At 43.9% G+C, this 19,145-nt stretch overlaps 1 protein-coding gene across 1 annotated transcript in view; it reads right to left on the reverse strand.

Moving 5' to 3' along the window:
• The window catches only part of EPB41L3 (erythrocyte membrane protein band 4.1 like 3), a 58,862-nt gene that overhangs the window by 33,083 nt on the left and 6,634 nt on the right, over positions 1 to 19,145 (reverse strand). Inside the window, exons 2-5 of the mRNA XM_084280270.1 lie at positions 7,471 to 7,575; positions 5,032 to 5,074; positions 1,636 to 1,711; positions 112 to 330 (exon numbers count right to left, since the gene is read on the reverse strand). Coding sequence (XP_084136396.1) covers positions 112 to 330; positions 1,636 to 1,711; positions 5,032 to 5,074; positions 7,471 to 7,575 — 443 coding nt within the window. The remainder of the gene's footprint in view (positions 1 to 111; positions 331 to 1,635; positions 1,712 to 5,031; positions 5,075 to 7,470; positions 7,576 to 19,145) is intronic.

The raw sequence follows: 19,145 nt of genomic DNA on the forward strand, positions 1-19,145 counted from the left end.
GTTCCAAAAATGATCTTATTGCATATACTGCAGCAGATTTTAACATTTCCTGATGCACCTGAGGTCAGGCTACAGCCCACAGCCAAAGTGTGATGGATGCTCTCTGCCTACCTGTGGCTCTTGTGCAGCTCGATCACTTTGTCCTCCAGCTCCTTAGTGTGATTTGGTGCAAAGCGAAATTCGCTGACGTAGTCGCTGCCGTACTCGTCGGGGTCGTAGTCTCCAAGCTCCGACTGCACGGTGTAGGAGCCCAGCAGGGCCAGGGTGACGAACGAGCAAGGCAGCCGACCCGACACGATGTCATCTCTCAGCTGCAAGCAGAGGTAGTACCTGCAACGGAGCACCGAGGCAGCTCAGGAAGTGCTCCTCCACTGCTGCCCCAAAGGACTGCCGCCCAAGGATGGGGAAAAGCCGCAGCTCCTCTACTAATTTGCAGACAACTCTCCAGCCCAAGGTTTATCAGCAGTTAACAAGGATTAAACAAGTTTAAAAACTGCAACCCTTGCCTAACTTACAGGTAGCGATGCTTAATTTATCTTTATAAAGCAGCATCAAAATTTCTTAATAAAGCAGGTTATGACTTCGTTTAGTGACCTAGATGGAGAAGTACCCAATAAACATAACAGGTTTCTGTCATAAGGCAAGACACATAACGAGCTGATAATTCTTTTTTTTAAGGAGAAAATAGTTCACTAGTGGGTAGGTGAACTCCAAGACATTCAAAAAACTTGTCTCTTCAGCAAGCTGTCAAGCTTTCTCAAAAGTACATTTAAACAGTAAATGCTGTTAAAAACACACTCATGAGCAGTGCAAGGCATCACTGGATAGAAGAAATGAGAAAAAAAATGTGTGGAGCGCTGCCTTTGTGGTGAAGGCATGGAGTTCCCAGGGGAGATTTGAGGACGACGAGGAAAAAAGCAATCCTTTCTTTTGGGAGACCTCTCTTTGTGAGCTCTTGGCACACTGCCTTTCTGCACAGTGGCTAGCACAGGGGATGTCTGACCTAAGCCAAAGGCTTCGTGTTACCTTAAAAGCAAAGAAGGAGGTTAAAAATACCCACAGGTTGCAAAACGCTAGAACAGGGTAGGGAACAGCTTGCTGACAGCGTAAAACACTCCACGGTTCCAAAGTTTTCCTGCCTTCTACCAGAGAGCAGAGGTGCAGGCTGCAGAGCCAAGTGGCTTGGATAGCAAAGGACAGCCATGAGTTGCCAGCATATTCCCTGTACCATGCACATCACCTGCTTACTTTGTCAAATGCAATACAAAATTTACAAGCATGGTTATTCTCATCCCAGTTCTTTCATGGTCATGATTTTAATGACAACAATAAATTGTCACTGCTGGCAAAACCGGGCATCTGGCACCTTTGTGAAACTTAAAATCAACTCTAAGGAGTTGGAAAAGCTTGGGTTTATGCTTACATTATAGAAAAGAAAAAGACACCTTAGCTCAGAGGAGAGGCAATGTTCACAGAGCCTTTTCTGCCAAAGCATCACATATTTTCCATAAGCTCATGAGAGAAAGGAAGCCAACAGGAATACAAAGCATTGCTTTTCTTGAGTAATTATAGCGTAAGCGCTATCAAAACAAGCTTTTAAGCCCCTTCTAGAAAGGTATTTAATGTTTTAAACACCTGGTAATATCTTCAGATAGCTGGGCAGGGTCTGGAGGGTAGAATTTCACATTAAATGCAAACTGCCAAGCACCACCTGGAAAAGAACACAGGTTGGCTGAAAGTACATTGTAAGTGCAAACGGAGATGTTAGTGCTGTTCAACTACCAGCAGACGTAAAAATACCACAGCCAAGCAATTCATAAGAACAGGATATTGTTACCTTTTCCCCATACATCATTCTGAAGGTAGTACTTCTCCCTCTCACAAATACAGTATTAGATCAGATTTTGCAACTCTTCCTGTATTCGTAAGATTTCCACTGAAGCGAGGACACAAAGGGATCAGTAATTTATTGCTAACACTAAAAAATCCCCCTCAGTCCAAAACCAATGTTTACTGGAATTAACCATCTGAAAAAGACAGACTACACAGGCTTTAAAAAACAAGAACCCAAAACACAGAGGCACTGGAAGCACCACAGGGTATGAATGGGCTCCAGAGCGGGGTGATGTGCAAGTTCTGGCTGCCCAAACCAGCTCACAGCATCCTCTCAGAGTGCTGCTGCCTCAGCACATAGCTCCTGTCTCCAGCAGTCGTAAATTATTCTGCAGACAAAACTGCAAGGACAAACACAAGAGAGCATGACTGAAAAGCAGTACATAGCACTGGGGAATTCTTATTTAGTTATTTCACTAAGTTTAGGTGGCCCATGGGATGTATACTAGCTAGCACCACCCTTTTTTTTTTTTCAGAGCATTAGCTTAAAACATCGTAAAGAGAGTATCAAGATTGAAAAAGAGTTGAACATTATATGTAAATATAGAAGCTATTCTGAAAACAGGGCCAGGTTATGCCAGTGCATGTCTCAGATGCAAACAGAAAGCAGTAACAAATTCCCAAACCACAGCGTGCTAACAAAAGCAGCATGGTGGTTCTTCAGTAACAGAACTTTTCACTGAAGCCTCTGTGATGGGATAAACCCCTTACAAGTATTTCTACCACATAAATTACAGCATTTTTCTAGTCAAGTAACCAAAGCAATGGAATTGCCATTTTCCGAAAGCACTGATGTCAAACTACAAATAAATAAATAAATTCCTCTTGAAAAGTTGGTATTTTCTGTGTAATGACAAAGTTCTCATGAACACTGTGAAACACAGGGCTCTTCCTTATAAACCCTCTGGGATACAGCTTTCCTATGATTTTCAATGTAGGGGCACCTTCAGCCTATATACCTGCTAAAGGGTACACGATTTGAAGGTTTATCTGGTACAGCCTCTGGTAAGAAAGCTAATATACTGGACAGAGTGAACGTCTACTTGCCTGGAAATACAGCATGGTTGTCTTAATTAAGTGTTTGGGAGTATTTATTTAGAGACAACAAAGAAATGCCACGCCATGCAAAGCCCCATCCACTTTGGTCACCATACACTCCAGAAAACAGGCTCAATGAATGAGAAGACTTTGACATTTACTATCAGGGCTCTGGCTCTTGGCAACACATTTGGGTTCCTCATTTCAGGAACTTTTCCACTCTCTTGTGCTAGAAAGGCCAGTGGAAAGAAGATTTAGTTGGCAATGAGGATGGAGCATGGTCCCACCGGGCGGCAGGTGGGACCCCGCATGATACGTAGACTCATGATGGAAATCTGTGCCTCCGGCACACACAATACATATCAAACCGATCATAAACCTCCTGGGAGCATGGCTGGTGAAGATGCCAGGGTAAGAGGCCTTCTCCTCTCACTTACAGGGGCTTAAATAAAATGTAATGCAAGTTAGCAGGTTATAACTGATGGGGTATGAACCGGAGACCGCACACATGGCAACAGCTGGGATGAAATCGGAATCATGTATATCTGACCTTTGCACAGCTCGACCAGCACTTAGGAGGATTTTGTATACATGTATTTACTTTTTTTATTAATTCAAGGAAAGTGTCATGGGTAAAAGCTCTACTTTTCCACTGTTGCCCTATTTCAAATTTCTAGAGTGAATTGTACAGAGGCAAATTATCGTTGTCATCTCCTGCAAACACAACGGTACCCCGTGTCAAGGGGGGTAATGAGACTCTTCTGCACCCACTGCTTTCTCTGTGCCACACCCTCACATTGTCAATCTCATGGCTTGGTCAGCTTGGGCACGTATCAAATGCCTTTCAAATCAGCAGTTGGCGCTGAGCTGCTTCACTTGCATTGAATATCAGCATAATCTGACTTACTGAGGTCTACAGCACCATCCTCTCCAGATCCATCTTCTCAAGAGATAAAAAAAATAGGTGGGTTTTCATTCATTTTTTTATTGCAGATCACTTACTTTCAATGAAAACACAACTGGTGGAAAAGGTGTGGCTGCTCGCGGTGAGTGAGGAAGTTTTCCAGCCAGAGTAAATTAACCCTTTGAATCTTGGAGAGGGAAGTGATTCATCTGCCAGGCATGAGCCACCAAATGTGAACTACCAGATGTATTTGCTTGTGAAAGTTCAACTGCTAGAAGAGGTTATTTACAAAACATTCAGAGAGAAGAAACTACTGAGGTTTTCCTGCCAAGAAGTCACACACACAAACATTTGATCACTTCTAAAAAGTGAAAGGGAAAAAAAAGGCAGGTCAAATTTTGAGCCTAGCAGCCTTGACACGGTTTTCCTTTGAGAGGCTTTTTGAATTTCTAATGTAGCAGACAGCTAAATTTAACGACCAAGCTTTAAGTATTCATGTGAAGCAGAAAATTGACTGGTTCTCTGTGAATTGAATGGTCATTTTAGGAGCAAAGTTCAAGCTTTTGAAATGCAGGAAAGAAAGGTATTTCAGATAGAGCGAAGTATTTCAGTATGGGGCATGTGCACTCCTGGATATGATATAAATATCAGTAACACAAGGAAATAATTTATATACATGGCCTAGTCCCTAAGGTTATGTTGCTTAATGTCAAACTTCAGCTTTTTGCATTTCTGCAAATGTCAAGTTGTTTTCAGCGATGCAAGTTCACGTGTTACCAGCCTCAGTAACCGCCTGCACTCATTATGGGGTAAAATACCTAAAAGATGAAGGTAATTCCTGTGCCGGAGACTCAGGACAGGATGCGAAAGTAGACTGTGAAATAGGTTTTGTCGCCCCGGGGTGAGTGTGCTCTCCTGGGGAAAAGTGGCAAGAAGGGGGCTGTGCCCCAGTCCTGCCTGTCCCCTTCCCACTTGCAGACAGCAGGGATGGGGAGAGGGGTTAGGGAGAGGGGGGTGCTGAGCCCCTGGTGCTGGGGGCACCCCCCTGGCAAGACAGACCATTCGAGACAAAAGCAGTGAGTGGCTTAGCAACAAGCAGAGGACCAGAGGGGGTGGGTGGCGGTGGGCAGAGACAGGGACCAGAATGAAAGTTTTCCAAACCCCCTGAAGCAAACACGTGATGATAGCAAACTTACTTCGGATCTGCTTCTTGATTTCCTTGGCAGGGTCCAACCAATTCTGCAAAGAAAATGTTTCCTTTTTCAATTTGAATCAGAAAACACAATAAACATTTTTGTTTTAAACCAGTGCCATGAGCCAGAGCTAGAACACGTGAAGGTCTGCCAGCCCCCTCTCCTTGGAGCAACATTAGGCAGGAATAACACTGACTTCCAAGATGTGGCCCTGGGTAGAAGCAGGACTTTTATTAACCTACCCAAATGTTGAAGGGCTGAATGGTTTGAATTAAAAAGAGAAAATAGAAATTAGTAAAATAAATCCACAGAAACCTTCTTACAGACTATCTTCTGGGAAAATTAAATGCCAGCAAGCTTGTTAAGAAGGCACTTGGCTTGTTTGGCCCTATGGTTGCTATTATGCTCTAATTGTGGAAGAGCTAAAAAGCCTTGCTACAGGATAAGCAGTCACAGAGTAGGGCACTGTCCTATTTCAACCCAACATAAACACCAGGGGTTCCCCAGGGTAGAGGGACCCAGAGGCAGAACTGCAGAGTTTGGGCTGCCCCCATCCATGCCACGCAGAGCCCTGTGACTACACAAGACACACTCCCTGACAAGGAAGTGGGGAATTATCAGGGTGACGTGTCACTTCTCCATGCATGCCAAGAAGCAAGGACATTCCTCTGGAGGAGCTGTGCAGCAGTTTGGGGTCTCTTGGTGCCACTGCAGCAAACAGGGTGTACAATTAATAGAGCAGAGGGCTCTGTACCTGCCTCTTGGGCATTGGGAGGCAAAGGCTTGTCCTCCAGTGGAGTCAAATTAATATTTAAAATGCGTCACACAGCCCAGAACACAAAGTTCATTTCCCCTAGGAAAGTTCCACTTTCTCCAAAGAAAGATAAACAAATGTATCAGAGAAAAAAACAATAGTAAAGAAACATCAAACATGGAGAACACAACAATCCTTCCCCAACAAAAACAACCTGTTCACAGCTGTCCAAACCCTGTCTGTGGTGCAAAACATGAGCCTGAAGACCTCTGGCTATTACTAGGCATAACAGCATGCTATGCACCAAGGAATTAAAGATGCAGCAGGATTTGTTTTTGAAGGTGACATGTGATGTGGGCACACATATTGCCTGGCTGGAAGTCACCTGGCAGAGGATGGAGGGGAATTGCTCAATACTCTGACATTAAAAATATGGATGTTGTTGATCAACAAATGAGGTGGCAGGTAGGCAGTATTCTTTTAGCTGCTCAGCTCTGTAAAGTAAAAGTGGATCTCTAAATCTTTAGTGCTTCAAAACCACCTGTTAGTAATAAAAAACATTCTTCTCTTTCCAGTACAAGAATGCACACCTAACTATAAATGCACTTAAACATCCGCCTAACTTTTACTATAACTCAAAACTAAGCATATGCTGAAGTGTTATCTTGCACTGGCACAGACCAAATGTCTGCTTAAGTGATTTTCTGAATCAGAAAAAAAAAAATGGTCACATTTAGAAGTCTTTAAAGAAAGGGGAGGGGGAAAAGAGGCAAAAATACTGATTTATTCTGTACTTTATATGACTGAAACAAAAGGAAGCCTAGAAAATAAAACTGTTGTTCTCAAAAAACAGCTAAAACAACAGTAACAGCTCCAGCTTCATCAGGGAAGACCTTTCAGGCCACACAAAGCACGAAGTACCTTCACCCGATGAGCTGTGGGGCTATTGCAGGTATTGCTAAAAGTCTTTGTTATTGGTTTCTTTCAAAATATTTATCTCAAAATGTAAAAGAAAAAAAAAATCACATGGCACATTTTAAGTTATCCTTTGATACTCTCATTGTAGCGTGTCGAGAATAAGCTATCTATCTACCTATCTATGTATCTCACCTGAACATTACATCATCTTGGGCTCTAGTAATACACAGCTTATTTAATCCTGAAGCTGAGGTGCAGACAAGCAGAACATGATTCACTGCCCACTGCCTCTGAGGACTTCTGTCTTCAGCCAAACCAGCAGTAACGCTAAGATAAGGCAGGTCAGGACTTAAAGCCTTACTTTATCTCAGCAGCCAGCAGGAGCAGTGAATCAGTTCCTGCTTACCTATGTCCCAACCATTTTATTAAATAAGCGATATTTTAGTATTATATCTTTAGTAGTGTATCTGTGAGTGTAGAGCTGACTTTCATCTGTGGTGGTAATGAAATAAATCATACTAGAAAGAGAACCAGCTACATGATTAACTTTTTTCATGTCATAAACAGCTGACACAGAGCAAAGCCAGGGAAGCACAGGGGATGTTGTCAAGAGGGACAGAGTTATGAAAAAATAATAGCTTAAGCTGCATCTATGGAATTTGGCAAGGAAGATAAAAACAGCTTCTGGACTGTTTACAACTGTATGGAGGGTGTCTCTAGGAGCTCTGAGATCTACATGTCAAAGGCAAGCTTGCAGCTCTGTGGGTTACCTTTTGGTTTTCCGTGTCTCTGTACGTTAGCCCGAAGTAGTCTTTTTCCAAAAGGTTCAGATGCTCACACACTTTGTCAAAGAGCACTTGGCCTCTGGAACGCTTCTGAGGGAAATGAACAGAGCAAAAAATAAGTCATGTTTGTAAAATAAAGTAACATCAGTAATAAAGAAACACCTTTTCCATTTAATCCTCAAAACAATAACCCCAAAATGCTTTAATTCAAACTCATCCATCTTTCAAACCTATTGACCTGAAGCTTCATCAGAATCTGTTGAATGGGGCAAATCCGCCCCACAGGAGTCCAGGTCTTCTTGCGGAGTCAGTACACACCATGTTTCAAGTTTCAATTAGAATCTCTCTCCTGTCTTTCAAAACTGCAACTTCAAACACATGTTGAGGCCATCTCTCTGCAGAGCACAGCATTCTTTGTGTGCAGCAGTAGCAGCAAACAAAGGTACAAGATATTCCAAGCCATGGACTATCAGATTTGTGACCCAGGGATGATCTGGAGGAAAAATCAAATGTGGAGATATTTCTTGTTTCGGCAACAATGTGGACCAATTCCAGAATCCCTTTTTTGGTCTAAACCACAAGGAAATGTGCTAACATCATTTACTGAGATCACTGAAAGAGCCTATCATCTCATTGAGAAGGCAGATGGGTGAGAAGTCTGCTTTCCAGTGTTCCACTAACCTTCTTTAATGCTAACACGAGAAGATGTCTCACTGTCAACAGCCAGAGCCCTTAGCAGAAGCTTTGTAGTACATCTTGTATCGGACAGTATAAACTCAGGTCACCCTAGCTCTCACAGCACTGTACGTGACATTGAGAAGAACTCTCAAAAAACCCCAGAAACATCCTCTTTATAAGCTACCTGTGCCAACTTTGATATGCATTAATAACAATAACCAATTAAAAATTATTCAGGCCACTGTTTCAGGCCTGCCTGCTTGCTGAAGTGCTGCTTGGCTAAAGTCTCCCCACTTTCTATCAAACACGCTCATACATAAATATTGTAACTGATGCCAGCACCACAGTCCCTTTCTCTGCAGCATACAGGACTTGCAGCAGACTGGAGATACGCTACTTGCTCCAAACGCAGCGCAGGAGGCTGACACAAGAGAGAAGGGAACGCCCCCACCCCCCCAGGTTTACGTGCCTCCGCTGATAGAGCTGTGCCCGGACCACGCTGCCAGCCCAGCAGCCTTGGCCGTGGGATGGATGCTTCACAATCCAAGCTGACACAGCTATGCCAACAAACCCTTGGAGCCCAGTGCTGGCCTCCAACTATTTTGGAAGCAGTAAGCAAGCCAAGAGACAAAGAAAAGAGAACTGGGGGTTGGTGCCGTACACCCTACGCAAAAAATTACTAGCGATGGTGGGGGGTGGGTGGGGGGGAGTCGTGCAGCTTAACCTCATTAATGTCGAATTTGGTATTTCTACTGAGGCTCCGGTGGCACATTAGACAGGCAGCAGGGGAATATCCTCTATATTTTTTGTTGATGGGGAAGCTGAAGAGTGTGGGTGATAGAGCCAAACAAGTGTCCTACAGCTGAGGAAACAAGCAGGCACAGAAGCGCATTGCAACCGTATTGCTCTAACTCTGTCTTCCAGCACCACTCGAGTAAACAGCTGTAGAACCTTGTTCGGCTTGTCACACGCTTTCCACCCTGTAGTAGGAAGCACAACTACTTCCCCAGCTTCTCTGTAATTTTAAACAGATGTCTTTAATCCTTCACACCCCTAACTCGGAAGTGGGTAAGAGGTTGGTGGCTTTATACTTGATGCTCCATGGAGATGACCAGACAAATAAAATGATTTGACTACTGGTGTGCAGAAGGGAACCATGTCAGAGCCTTCCAGCCAAAACAGCCACATTTCTACTGTGAGCCAGCAATGCCACATTTTGCCACATTTCTGGCCTGTCAACACGATAACAAACCAAGCGGCTACACCGGATGGGGAGAAGTTGGTTCACTCTATGGGATTCCCCCTCTGAGAAACGCTCCATCTGCAGCATTTACGTGTGTAAATAGTGACACTTCAACGTCCTCTTAATTTTACGAGTCACACAAGGCCAACGCAGGCCCTGGTTTATGTAGCCGATCCACGCAGCTCGCAGACGTCAGCTTTGAGAAACAGCAGCTGCAACGTATGGTGCTGTGACAGGTGACTGCAGGCAACAGTTGTGTGGGGATTTGCTGTCATAAAAAGCAACTGACCACAAAAGCCCCAAAGCTCAGGATTTCTTGTTTGGCTACACACCGCAGGCAAGTGAGAATAAGCATGGCAAGCCTGGGAGAACCTGCACAGAGCAGTTTTTGTCCATGAAACAATGAATCATCCTCCTCATCCTTCCGTACAAAGATGCCCAAGTTTTAACTCAGCCACTTTCCACAAAACTCCTGCATTGTCAGGATACAGGAAAGCCTTGCTGGTGCTGCAAGAGGACATCAGAGACAACATCTATAACTGACAGCCCATCCTGGATGGGGTCATCTCTTCACCAGACACCAGATGTGAACTGGTGAGCATTGAAGGGATGCCTTACCAGTACCGCTTTCCTTCTCACTCTCTGCAGAAAACACCCCACCAGCACCCAGATAAACGAACCTCATGTTGCAGCCTCGCTGCTCCCAGCGTGCCTCTGCCTAGGTCAAAGCTCATTGGTGGGAGCAGGATTTAGAGGATTCAATTGTCATCCGGGGAGTGGGGGCTGCTTGGCAATGTAGCCATCACTGGTGCCCCCCAAATCCTCAAGTACCTGCATAAATGCAGCCCTGATGATGCATACCCATGTAGCATTAGCGTACATGCTCTCAAAACAATGGTAGACAAAAACACAGTGCAGGGAGGCCACTGGATTCATCCATGGAAAATTAAGAGGTTCAGTTAGGAATATATGTAACTGAACAGACCTCCCACGCTCTTGTTAATTGTTTCTGTTTTACTGTGTGCCCAGAAAAGCATGCCAGAAAAGGCACGGGTATCATAGAATCACAGAATGCTTTGGGTTGGAAGGGACCTCAAAGACCACCTAGTTCCATCCCGCTGCCATGGGCAGGGGCAGCCTCCACTAGACCATGTTGCCCCATCGTAAGCCTTTGCTTTCTACCATTTTGGGGTGACAGACAATGAAAAACTGACAGTCTGCCAGTTACTGGGGACCACAGCTTAATGCCAAAATGCCAACCAGCTCTCAGCAGTCCAAAAATATGGATTACAAAATTTGAAAAAAAAAAATAATTACTGTCAGATGATGCTATAAATAACTGGCCCTGTAAATGAAGAGTTTTTCTGAAACATAAATACAGCAAGATTCTCCCCCAGAAATACCCCTCACTCTTCAGGCACGAAATAGGATGAAATTAAAGGTGCAGATAAGGAAAAGGAGACACTTTGCTTCAACTTTCAGAAATCAAGACAACAGAAATGCTGCAAAACAAAGACTGAATGCTAGAAATGAGTACAAAAGTCTGGGAACAAAAGCTTTACACTTTCCACAGCCTGCTCCCTGCAGCTCTGTAAAGGCCAGGGCTCTCGCTTGAAGCTGGAATGGGAATAAACAGCCTCCTGGTCAAGCTCCCAGTGACAGGAGCCAGCAGCAGTGAACCTGGCAAGCCTGCGGCCACCAGCAATTCCCACACACGATGGAGAGGAGAAGCAGCCTCTCTCCTCACCATCTCCTCGTTTTGGAGCTGAGCCTCTCCCACCTCAGGGGGGCTGAGGGCTACAAAAGGCTCTCCCATCCCCTAAGTGGCTTTCCCATACACAGTCCATGCTCAAGCCCCTGCTTCTTCAGCCCACAGCTTCCATCCCACCCTCCTCCACTTATAAGACCCCCAGACCAAGAGAAAATGTTGTTCATCACAGGGTGAGGAGCTGAAAAGTTAAGTACTTCCTTTTTAGCTCTGGATGGATAACAAGATTATTATAAAGTCAATTATTTTCATTGGTGGCCATTTGGGTACAACGTCTGGCATTTCTTAATGCATAAAAATAATGAGAAAGTTTATTATGATTAAGCCCATAAGCTGTAATGTTCTTATAAACATTATTAAAGCAAAAAACACACAAGCCTTCATTATAGGTCATGTCCTCTCAGTCACAAAGTATCTGCACGCTAATGTAATCACAGAACCACAGATGGGATGAGGTTGGTGGGCACCTCTGGAGATTGCCTAGTCCAACCCCCTGCTCAAGCAGGGTCACCTAGAGCAGCCTGCTCAGGATCGTGCCCACCTGAGTTGTGAGTATCTCCAAGGATGGAGACTCCAATAGCTTGCCTGGGCAACCTGTGCCAGTGTTTGACCACACTCACAGTAATATTTTTTTTTCATATTTTTAAATGGAATTTCTTGTATTTCTCTTTGATCACGTCACCTCTTGTCCTGGCACCAGGTACTGCTGAACTCAGTCTGGCTCAGACTTCTTTACAACTTTCATCAGGTATTTGCATGCATTGATTGGATCCTCCTGAGCCTTCTCTACTCCAGGCTGAGCAGCCCCAGCTCTCCCAGCCTTTCCTCACAGGAGAGATGATCCTGCATCATCCTTGTGGCCCTTTATTGTACTCTCTCCAGTATGCCTGTCTCTCTGGTACTAGGAAGCCCAGAAATGGGCCCAGAACTGCAGGAGTGTCTCCCCAGTACTGAGCAGAGGGGAAGGATCACCTCCTTTGACCTGGAAACATTGTCTAACGATGGCCCAGGATGCCCTAGGCCTTCATTGCTGCTAGGGCACATCATTACCTCCTGTTCACCTTGACATCCATCAGGACCCTCAGGTAATAAGCAGCCCCATGTTGCAGTGATCAATCTACCAAAACTGTGTATTACTGTAATGTGATAAGCAATGAGGCAAATTATATGGGAAATGAGCAACCAAAACTTCATACAAAGACATGACACCAACTTCCTTGTCATGCAAGTGCTAATAAGACCCCAAGAACCCTTTTCATAGGGAAGAGATTAGGAAGCTTCAAATGCTGTGTGCCAGATGGTGCTTCCCAGACTGGAAACTAGTTGTGTCAGAGGAAAATTATCAGGATCCAAAACTGACACCTCCATGAGGCAAATTTTGCTTCTTTGCAAGGGCACAAGCTTGGCTAATCCACACCAGGAGGCACCATCTCTCAGACACACATCTTTCAAGCTGCTGTGGCTGCTGGTTTGGCAGTCCCATGCCGTCCCTGAAATACAACCACTTACAACTGTTCGAAGGGCATTTTGGCACACACCCTAATGATGCAGCCTGAACCTTTCTTCTGATGAAGTCTCTCCTTGTAAAAAACATCTTTGCTTGCCAGGTAACCTCCAACCTACCAGACCAGCCATCTTTCCTAGCTTTATGCTACAGGAGAGTTGTCCATGCTGAGGACCTGTCACCACTCGGGCTTCTTCCTGAATCCAACTCTCTGACTAATTTCTCAGTGCAGTGCTGCACTAGGACTGATACCTCAACGAGGCCAAAGAACCTCCAGTTCTCAGAGGGTTTCAAAGCATTTGCCAGGCAATGACACAGATGGCCTGATCCAGTGCTGCCCATGGCCCTGCTCAAACCAGGGGCATCCCCAGTTCCTTCCAACCAGTACAGGGCTCCCTGTACACCACGATAGGTGCTATAGGGTAAACTGTCACATACCAGCTTACAGTAGAGCATTAGTCTACTCTCACATTCTATTTTTACCTACAAGCAGATTACCTTCCTCTCGCTGATAGGGAAATTGGATGAGGAGGTGAAGGGCAGAAAACAGCCCTCTCAGCTTCCTAGAAATGAAAGCTATTGCAACCTCCGAGGTGTCGCATTTTGGAGAGGTTCTATTTTTGCATCTGATGCTGCAGTCTCATGTGGATGCAAAACGCTGAGCAAGGGCTGGGGGAGGAAGCTGTCTGCAGCATGCAGGTATGCCCCTCCCGTCTGAAAGCAATTACAAGGCACCACAGCCGGACTGAGTTTTACAGAGAAGGGAAAACCCAAGGACAGGAGGAGTTCCCACAGCCGAACGGCTGTAAAAGGGGTTCATTTTTTTTCCTACCAATAACCCTCGTTTCCACTGCATGGTACCTAGACGGTCAGGGCACCCCAATGAACTTGAAATTCACCCCCCCCACCCCCCTTTCTGTTCAGTGAAGGAGCAAGTATCACAGCTGTGGACCTGGATTTTAAACTGCTAGAGTCTGCACGTATCTTTCAGCACGAATACATATGCCAACGTGACATCGCCACTCTCCTGCCCAGCAGCCAGCGAACAAGGCAGCGCTAGCACCAGCCTGGCGCTGAACTCCCTACAACGACTGTAATAACTCCAGTCGGGCACCATCGCTGGAAGAAGGACAAACAGATTAGTATCATGAAATCCCGGTAGGAATAATTGGGCTTTAACTGACGTGGAGGTTATCTGGTTCACGTCCCTAATTAGCATTTGCATTTTCCAGTGGATCGGAACAACACACAGCATAAAACGTGTGGGCTGGCTCTAGCCTTGCATGCTGTGATGTATTTTGGCATGTGGCTGTACTAACTTCTTCCTTTCCCCCCACCCCGTTCTTCTTTCTTGTGGGGAAGTATTACCAAATTTTTTCATTTACAATGTGCAGGATGAAAAAAAGATTCTGATTGTGTCCAGACCACGGGTTAGATTTCTTTTTACTGTTTCAATTTAACTTGCATTTTACAAGTTATTGTGACTGACACTTTGGTTTCTACACCACAGACCTCCTCTAGGAGATTTTCTGCTAAGGAAAAGTTAAAAGGGATATGGCAACAACTAACTAGCATAGGCATGGAGAAGTTCCTTCCTCCCTCCCTCTGTCTCAGCTTCTGCAATTATTCTGGCAACACAAACAAGTGCAAGTGGTTATCTGGTTGTCAGGAATACTTTGTACTTGCCGCAGTAAGCACTCTCTTCCCACAAATGCCCCCAGCTGAGTTCCCGAGTCACCAAATTCCAGCCTCCTGACAACATACTTTCTCATTCCTTCTTCGTGAATTACCCAATTTACACAAAAATATGCCCAATCCCAGAAAAAAACCCCAAAAAACAGCCCACAGTACTTGCGCAAAGAGCCATTACTCACAAGCTCAAGCACATGCAAGCTTCCAAAATCACTTCTGCACTGAGGACCCCATTTCTCAGGGAGGAATTTGACCATCAGAAATACATCATAAATTAATATGCATTGGCAAATATGTGCCCTATTTAATGCACATAATACTTACATACCGAAACAAACACAAATATATGAGTAAATGCACATTCCAAATGCAGAGGACCTGGTAACCACATCAGCGCTTCTCCATCCACAGAGAATCAATCAGAGGCCCTAAACTCACACAGTCATTCTGGTAAGGAGCGCATTTTTTCAATCTGCAAATGAAATTTTAAAACCTAAATGCTATGTGATGCTCAGATTTTTTCTGGAAGAGTTTCAGCTGGCCAGGATACCGAACAATTCTATAAGCTAATCACTGCACATTAGGCCAGAAAACTTCCAAACAGGAAGAACACATTTTTTTGAACATATCTTGATTAGAAGATGAAAAAAATAGCAGAAAGTTTATTTTACCTAAGGAAGATAAATGGAAGAAGCAATTAAAAAAAAGTTTAACTTCACTTGTGCACATTTGTATCTTGCATTTCACAAAACAACCTTTTGTGTTGATTACACTTCTCCACATTTTCTCTCCATGGGGAAAAGAAGATGAAGGAGAAAAGTGATAGAGAAGAAAAGAAACCTTAAATTTCTGGAGTATCTATCTTCTCTCCATGAAGTCCCTAGCAGGAAGCAAATTGGGGAACATCCAGGAAGAAAAATAGGATGTAGAATCTATTTTGAGGTATCAGCTAGCAGAAAATCAGCAAGTTTTCCTCTGGTTTACTGAAGTACATCTTACAGATGACACGTAGAACTTGAAAGATGAGAGCTTTTAAACGTGTAACATGACTGAGCCACTGGAATTCAGGCCCCCACATCTGCTGCTGTGCCTGCTGAACATGGCACTGACAGTTCCAGAAAAATCAAGGTTTATCTGAAAAGTTCAGTGCAAGCCATGTTCTGGGGGTTACATGAAGTATTTAAGTCACTCCTGCTACTGAACAAAAACTTCGCTGAAGTTGGAAACTTTGTACACCAAAGACTGCAGAAAGATCTACAAAGTGACAAAGGAAACAACAAATTCCCTAGAGAGACAGAAAAGCTTAAAGTAATTAACTCATCCCGTCTTCTTATGCCAACTGTTTTATGTTTCTTAAGGAAAAATGGGGGGTTTGACATATACAGAGTGTTATAAATGAATGTCTGTGAGGATACACATATCCCTTAAATGGACATAATACTCTGGACCAGTTTGTAAGCAGTTCACCAGCATGTGTAGGAGATACTGAACAAGACCTTTCTGCCAGCCCTTCAGGTGGGTTCAGTTGGAAAAGAAAATAAAGGCAATAAGATAGAAGTTTCAAAGCAAAATACGTTTGTTTTTCAGTTGTCAAAAGGAAATACCATTCAATCTTTTATGTATGTGATTATAGCTACTAATGAAAAGGCATTTGGAAAAGTCGCAGGTCACACTCCAAAATACAGTCTACTGAAGAAACAATTTAGGCAGATGTGAGAAGAAATAAGAGCTAGGCACTATCAGTAAGATATAGTTGAATAAAAGCTGTGTTAAAAAGCCTTTTTCTTTTTTTTTCCCCAATATGAATATTCAGGACACCAAAAAAAAGCCTGTCCTGAAAGCTGCATACCGATACAAGCTCTACAAATGCAAAATGTTATTTCACTGACCATTTTATGTGTCTATATGCACCCCAGTAGGTGATCAACATATTCTAATACTCTGAAATAAAAACTGCAGTATTGTTTTGCCTATCTCTGCTTCTTAATTTAGAGCTCTGTCCCATACTGCCCTCCAAGTGAGGAGTTATCACTGAGTTATCACCTACGAAAACTTAGGGTACACTAGAAGGCATTTTGTCAGAGTGACAACTGAGCATTGCCCCTCCCCACCTCCCCAAGTAAGAGTAGCACTATAATTTATCAGCTTATTGATACTTATTGCAGTATAGCACAGTGAAATGCATTACTATTCCTCAAAATAAACGTCTCTGATGCCTATTTTCCCAAGTATTTAATACAAGCGTTTAGTTGCATGTGTAATGCTGCCTATGCTACAGTTACATACCTGCACCGAGTGTCAATGACATTGTATAACATGACATAGTTTTTATCAGAGGCAACCTTTGCTAATGCTGTTTTGAGCCTGCAATCCTACACAGCCAGCACTAATCTAAAAAAAAAAAAAATAAAATAAAATAACAAAACCAAACACAGGGGACTGCTAAATCCCAGTAAGAAGATTGGTGACCTAGTCCTGATTCTGGCACCAAACCAAATTAGGGCTTTTTAGCCTTCCAGATCAGCAGCAGAGATCACACCAGCACTGGCATCACAGGAGCTCTCAGCGTACTGACTGAGGGATAAAACAGGCACTCGGTTTATGGGAGCACAGAGTGGTAAAAGAGGGCACCTGAGACATAATAAATACTCCGGAGCAAACCTTCATACATGGAGGTGCTAACAGCTATGGCTATAGAACAGCGGCTACAGAAATACCCATCAAGTGTGATGATTATCAAATGCTTGGGCATCCCCAGTGCATCAAGAGAATTCACACTGTAAAGATTGAGACCTGTTAACAGCTCATAAGCACTGCTCTTCAGTCAAACCTAAAACCCAGTGGAGGCTCCTCCTCAAACATCCTCAGTTCCTTTCTCAGCACACAGATTAGTCTCGGACATTGTTAAATCTCTAACACAAAACAATAAACTGTGTTCCATGATTTTGGAGGCTTTTCAACAGAGGAAAGTCTTCATGTCGCTGTTGCATCGTGTGTCCCCATCCACCCCCCGCTCAGTTTTTCTTAAGAACACAGATTGTTTGGGCTTGGATTTTAACCAGACATGCAGCTGATCCACTGGCTTAATGCCTCCTGACTGCCTTTCTACCTCCCCCAAGACACCCCATGGAAATGCAAGCTGGTCCCTCAGGATTCCACACAGCAGTTGAAGCTTTCCAGTGGGGGTTATAAATATAAATATTTTCCTTATTTTACCTACACTTGGATGAGCTCAGCAAACACTCAGCTCTCCTGTGTAACTGCTGGAAATACACAAGCAGCCTAGCAGCGACATGGCAAAGGGAACCGACCACTATCCATACTGTAAATAGTTACTGGCATCTATCAGTACAAAAATCATCTGTAAACATTCTGTTTATTTTCAGCAGAGGAAAAAAAAAAGCTCTACCATCAACATAGTCCGATTTACAGAGAGTAATCTTGCCATCTGAATTTAAAAGCCACAGAGCTCTCCCTGACCTACATTGCCAGGCTGGAGTAGAAAAAAAACAACAAACCACCAACCAAACAACATCACACAGAAACCACAGCACAGAAAGATGCTCTTGAGAAAGAAGAGGTAGCATGATGATAGGGCTTTTAGGTTTGGGGTACAGTATCACACCATCAATGCTGGGGTTGTCTAGAAAAACATTATAGCCTATTCTCATGCTATACCCAAGCTTCATCCACTTCAGATGAAAGCGTTTGTGTCAGAGCAAGATAAACTGTGAGAGACAGACCTCGCTGCCTATCAAAGCTTTGCTTTACAAGCAGGTTATTTCCTTACCACCTAGACCCATCTCTGGCATTTTGCTCACCCTGTCAACACACAGGGATAAGAAAACACAAGAGCAGCCCAGCAAACACCACGTGGGGCTCAGCTGGAAAAAAAAATCACCCATGCAAAGTGTTAGGATCTTGTATGACAACTAATATTTTTAGGAGATTATCATAAAGTGAACATTTATTTAGTTTTGGTCTGGAAATCAGGCACCCCAGTAAGAAGCAGCAGGCTCTCTGGGGTGAGGACCACCCTGGGCAATATACCTGGAGAAGACATGGAGGGACTGCCACAGTCTTGCCCCGATGAGGCCATCAGCAAGGACAGAGATAAGGACAGGACCCTTGGAGCCAACGGAGCTCTATCTGTCTGGGTTAGAAAGTGGGTAAAAGATCATCCTCTCCTGGGCTCTTGCAAACAGGTTAACCAGCCATGAGCCCCACAGTACCTGGGTGGGAGTGTGCACGACCCAAACATTGTTATAAACTTCTCCAGATGGAGAACAAGCTCCTGCTGCCTGGCTTGTGTCCAACTGGTACACCAAGTTGGGGGAACCAGAGGCAACATGTCACTGGGAAGTTTTCAGCTAATCATTTATTCCCAAGAAAACGCCAGTTCAGGGCATCTGAAAGTATTTGTTGATGTAGGTCAACCTCTCTCAATAGCTTCCACCAATATGAAAAATGGCTGGTGCCTCCAAAGTATCAAAATGAAGACTTTTGTCTGCTAAACTCATCATTTCACTGCCCACACTTTCAGAAACTATTTACTAAGTATGAAATATAAGACTAGATGCAGAAAACAGGTGCAAATCATTATTTTTCCTGTTTTGAACTTCTGGCATTTCTTTTGGTTGTGACCATGTCCTCTGCTGGGCCAAAAGGTGGAATGTTAAGCCCAACCTGCTGTTTACTTGGTGTGACATTCAGAAGAGTGACTCAGGTTTAATTCTTGGTTCTCTTTCGGTCTCTGTAAGATACGTCGTGTATAT

Source organism: Gallinula chloropus (genome assembly GCF_964237585.1).
Source record: "Gallinula chloropus genome assembly, chromosome: 2".
In the NCBI taxonomy this organism is placed as follows: Eukaryota; Metazoa; Chordata; class Aves; order Gruiformes; family Rallidae; genus Gallinula; species Gallinula chloropus.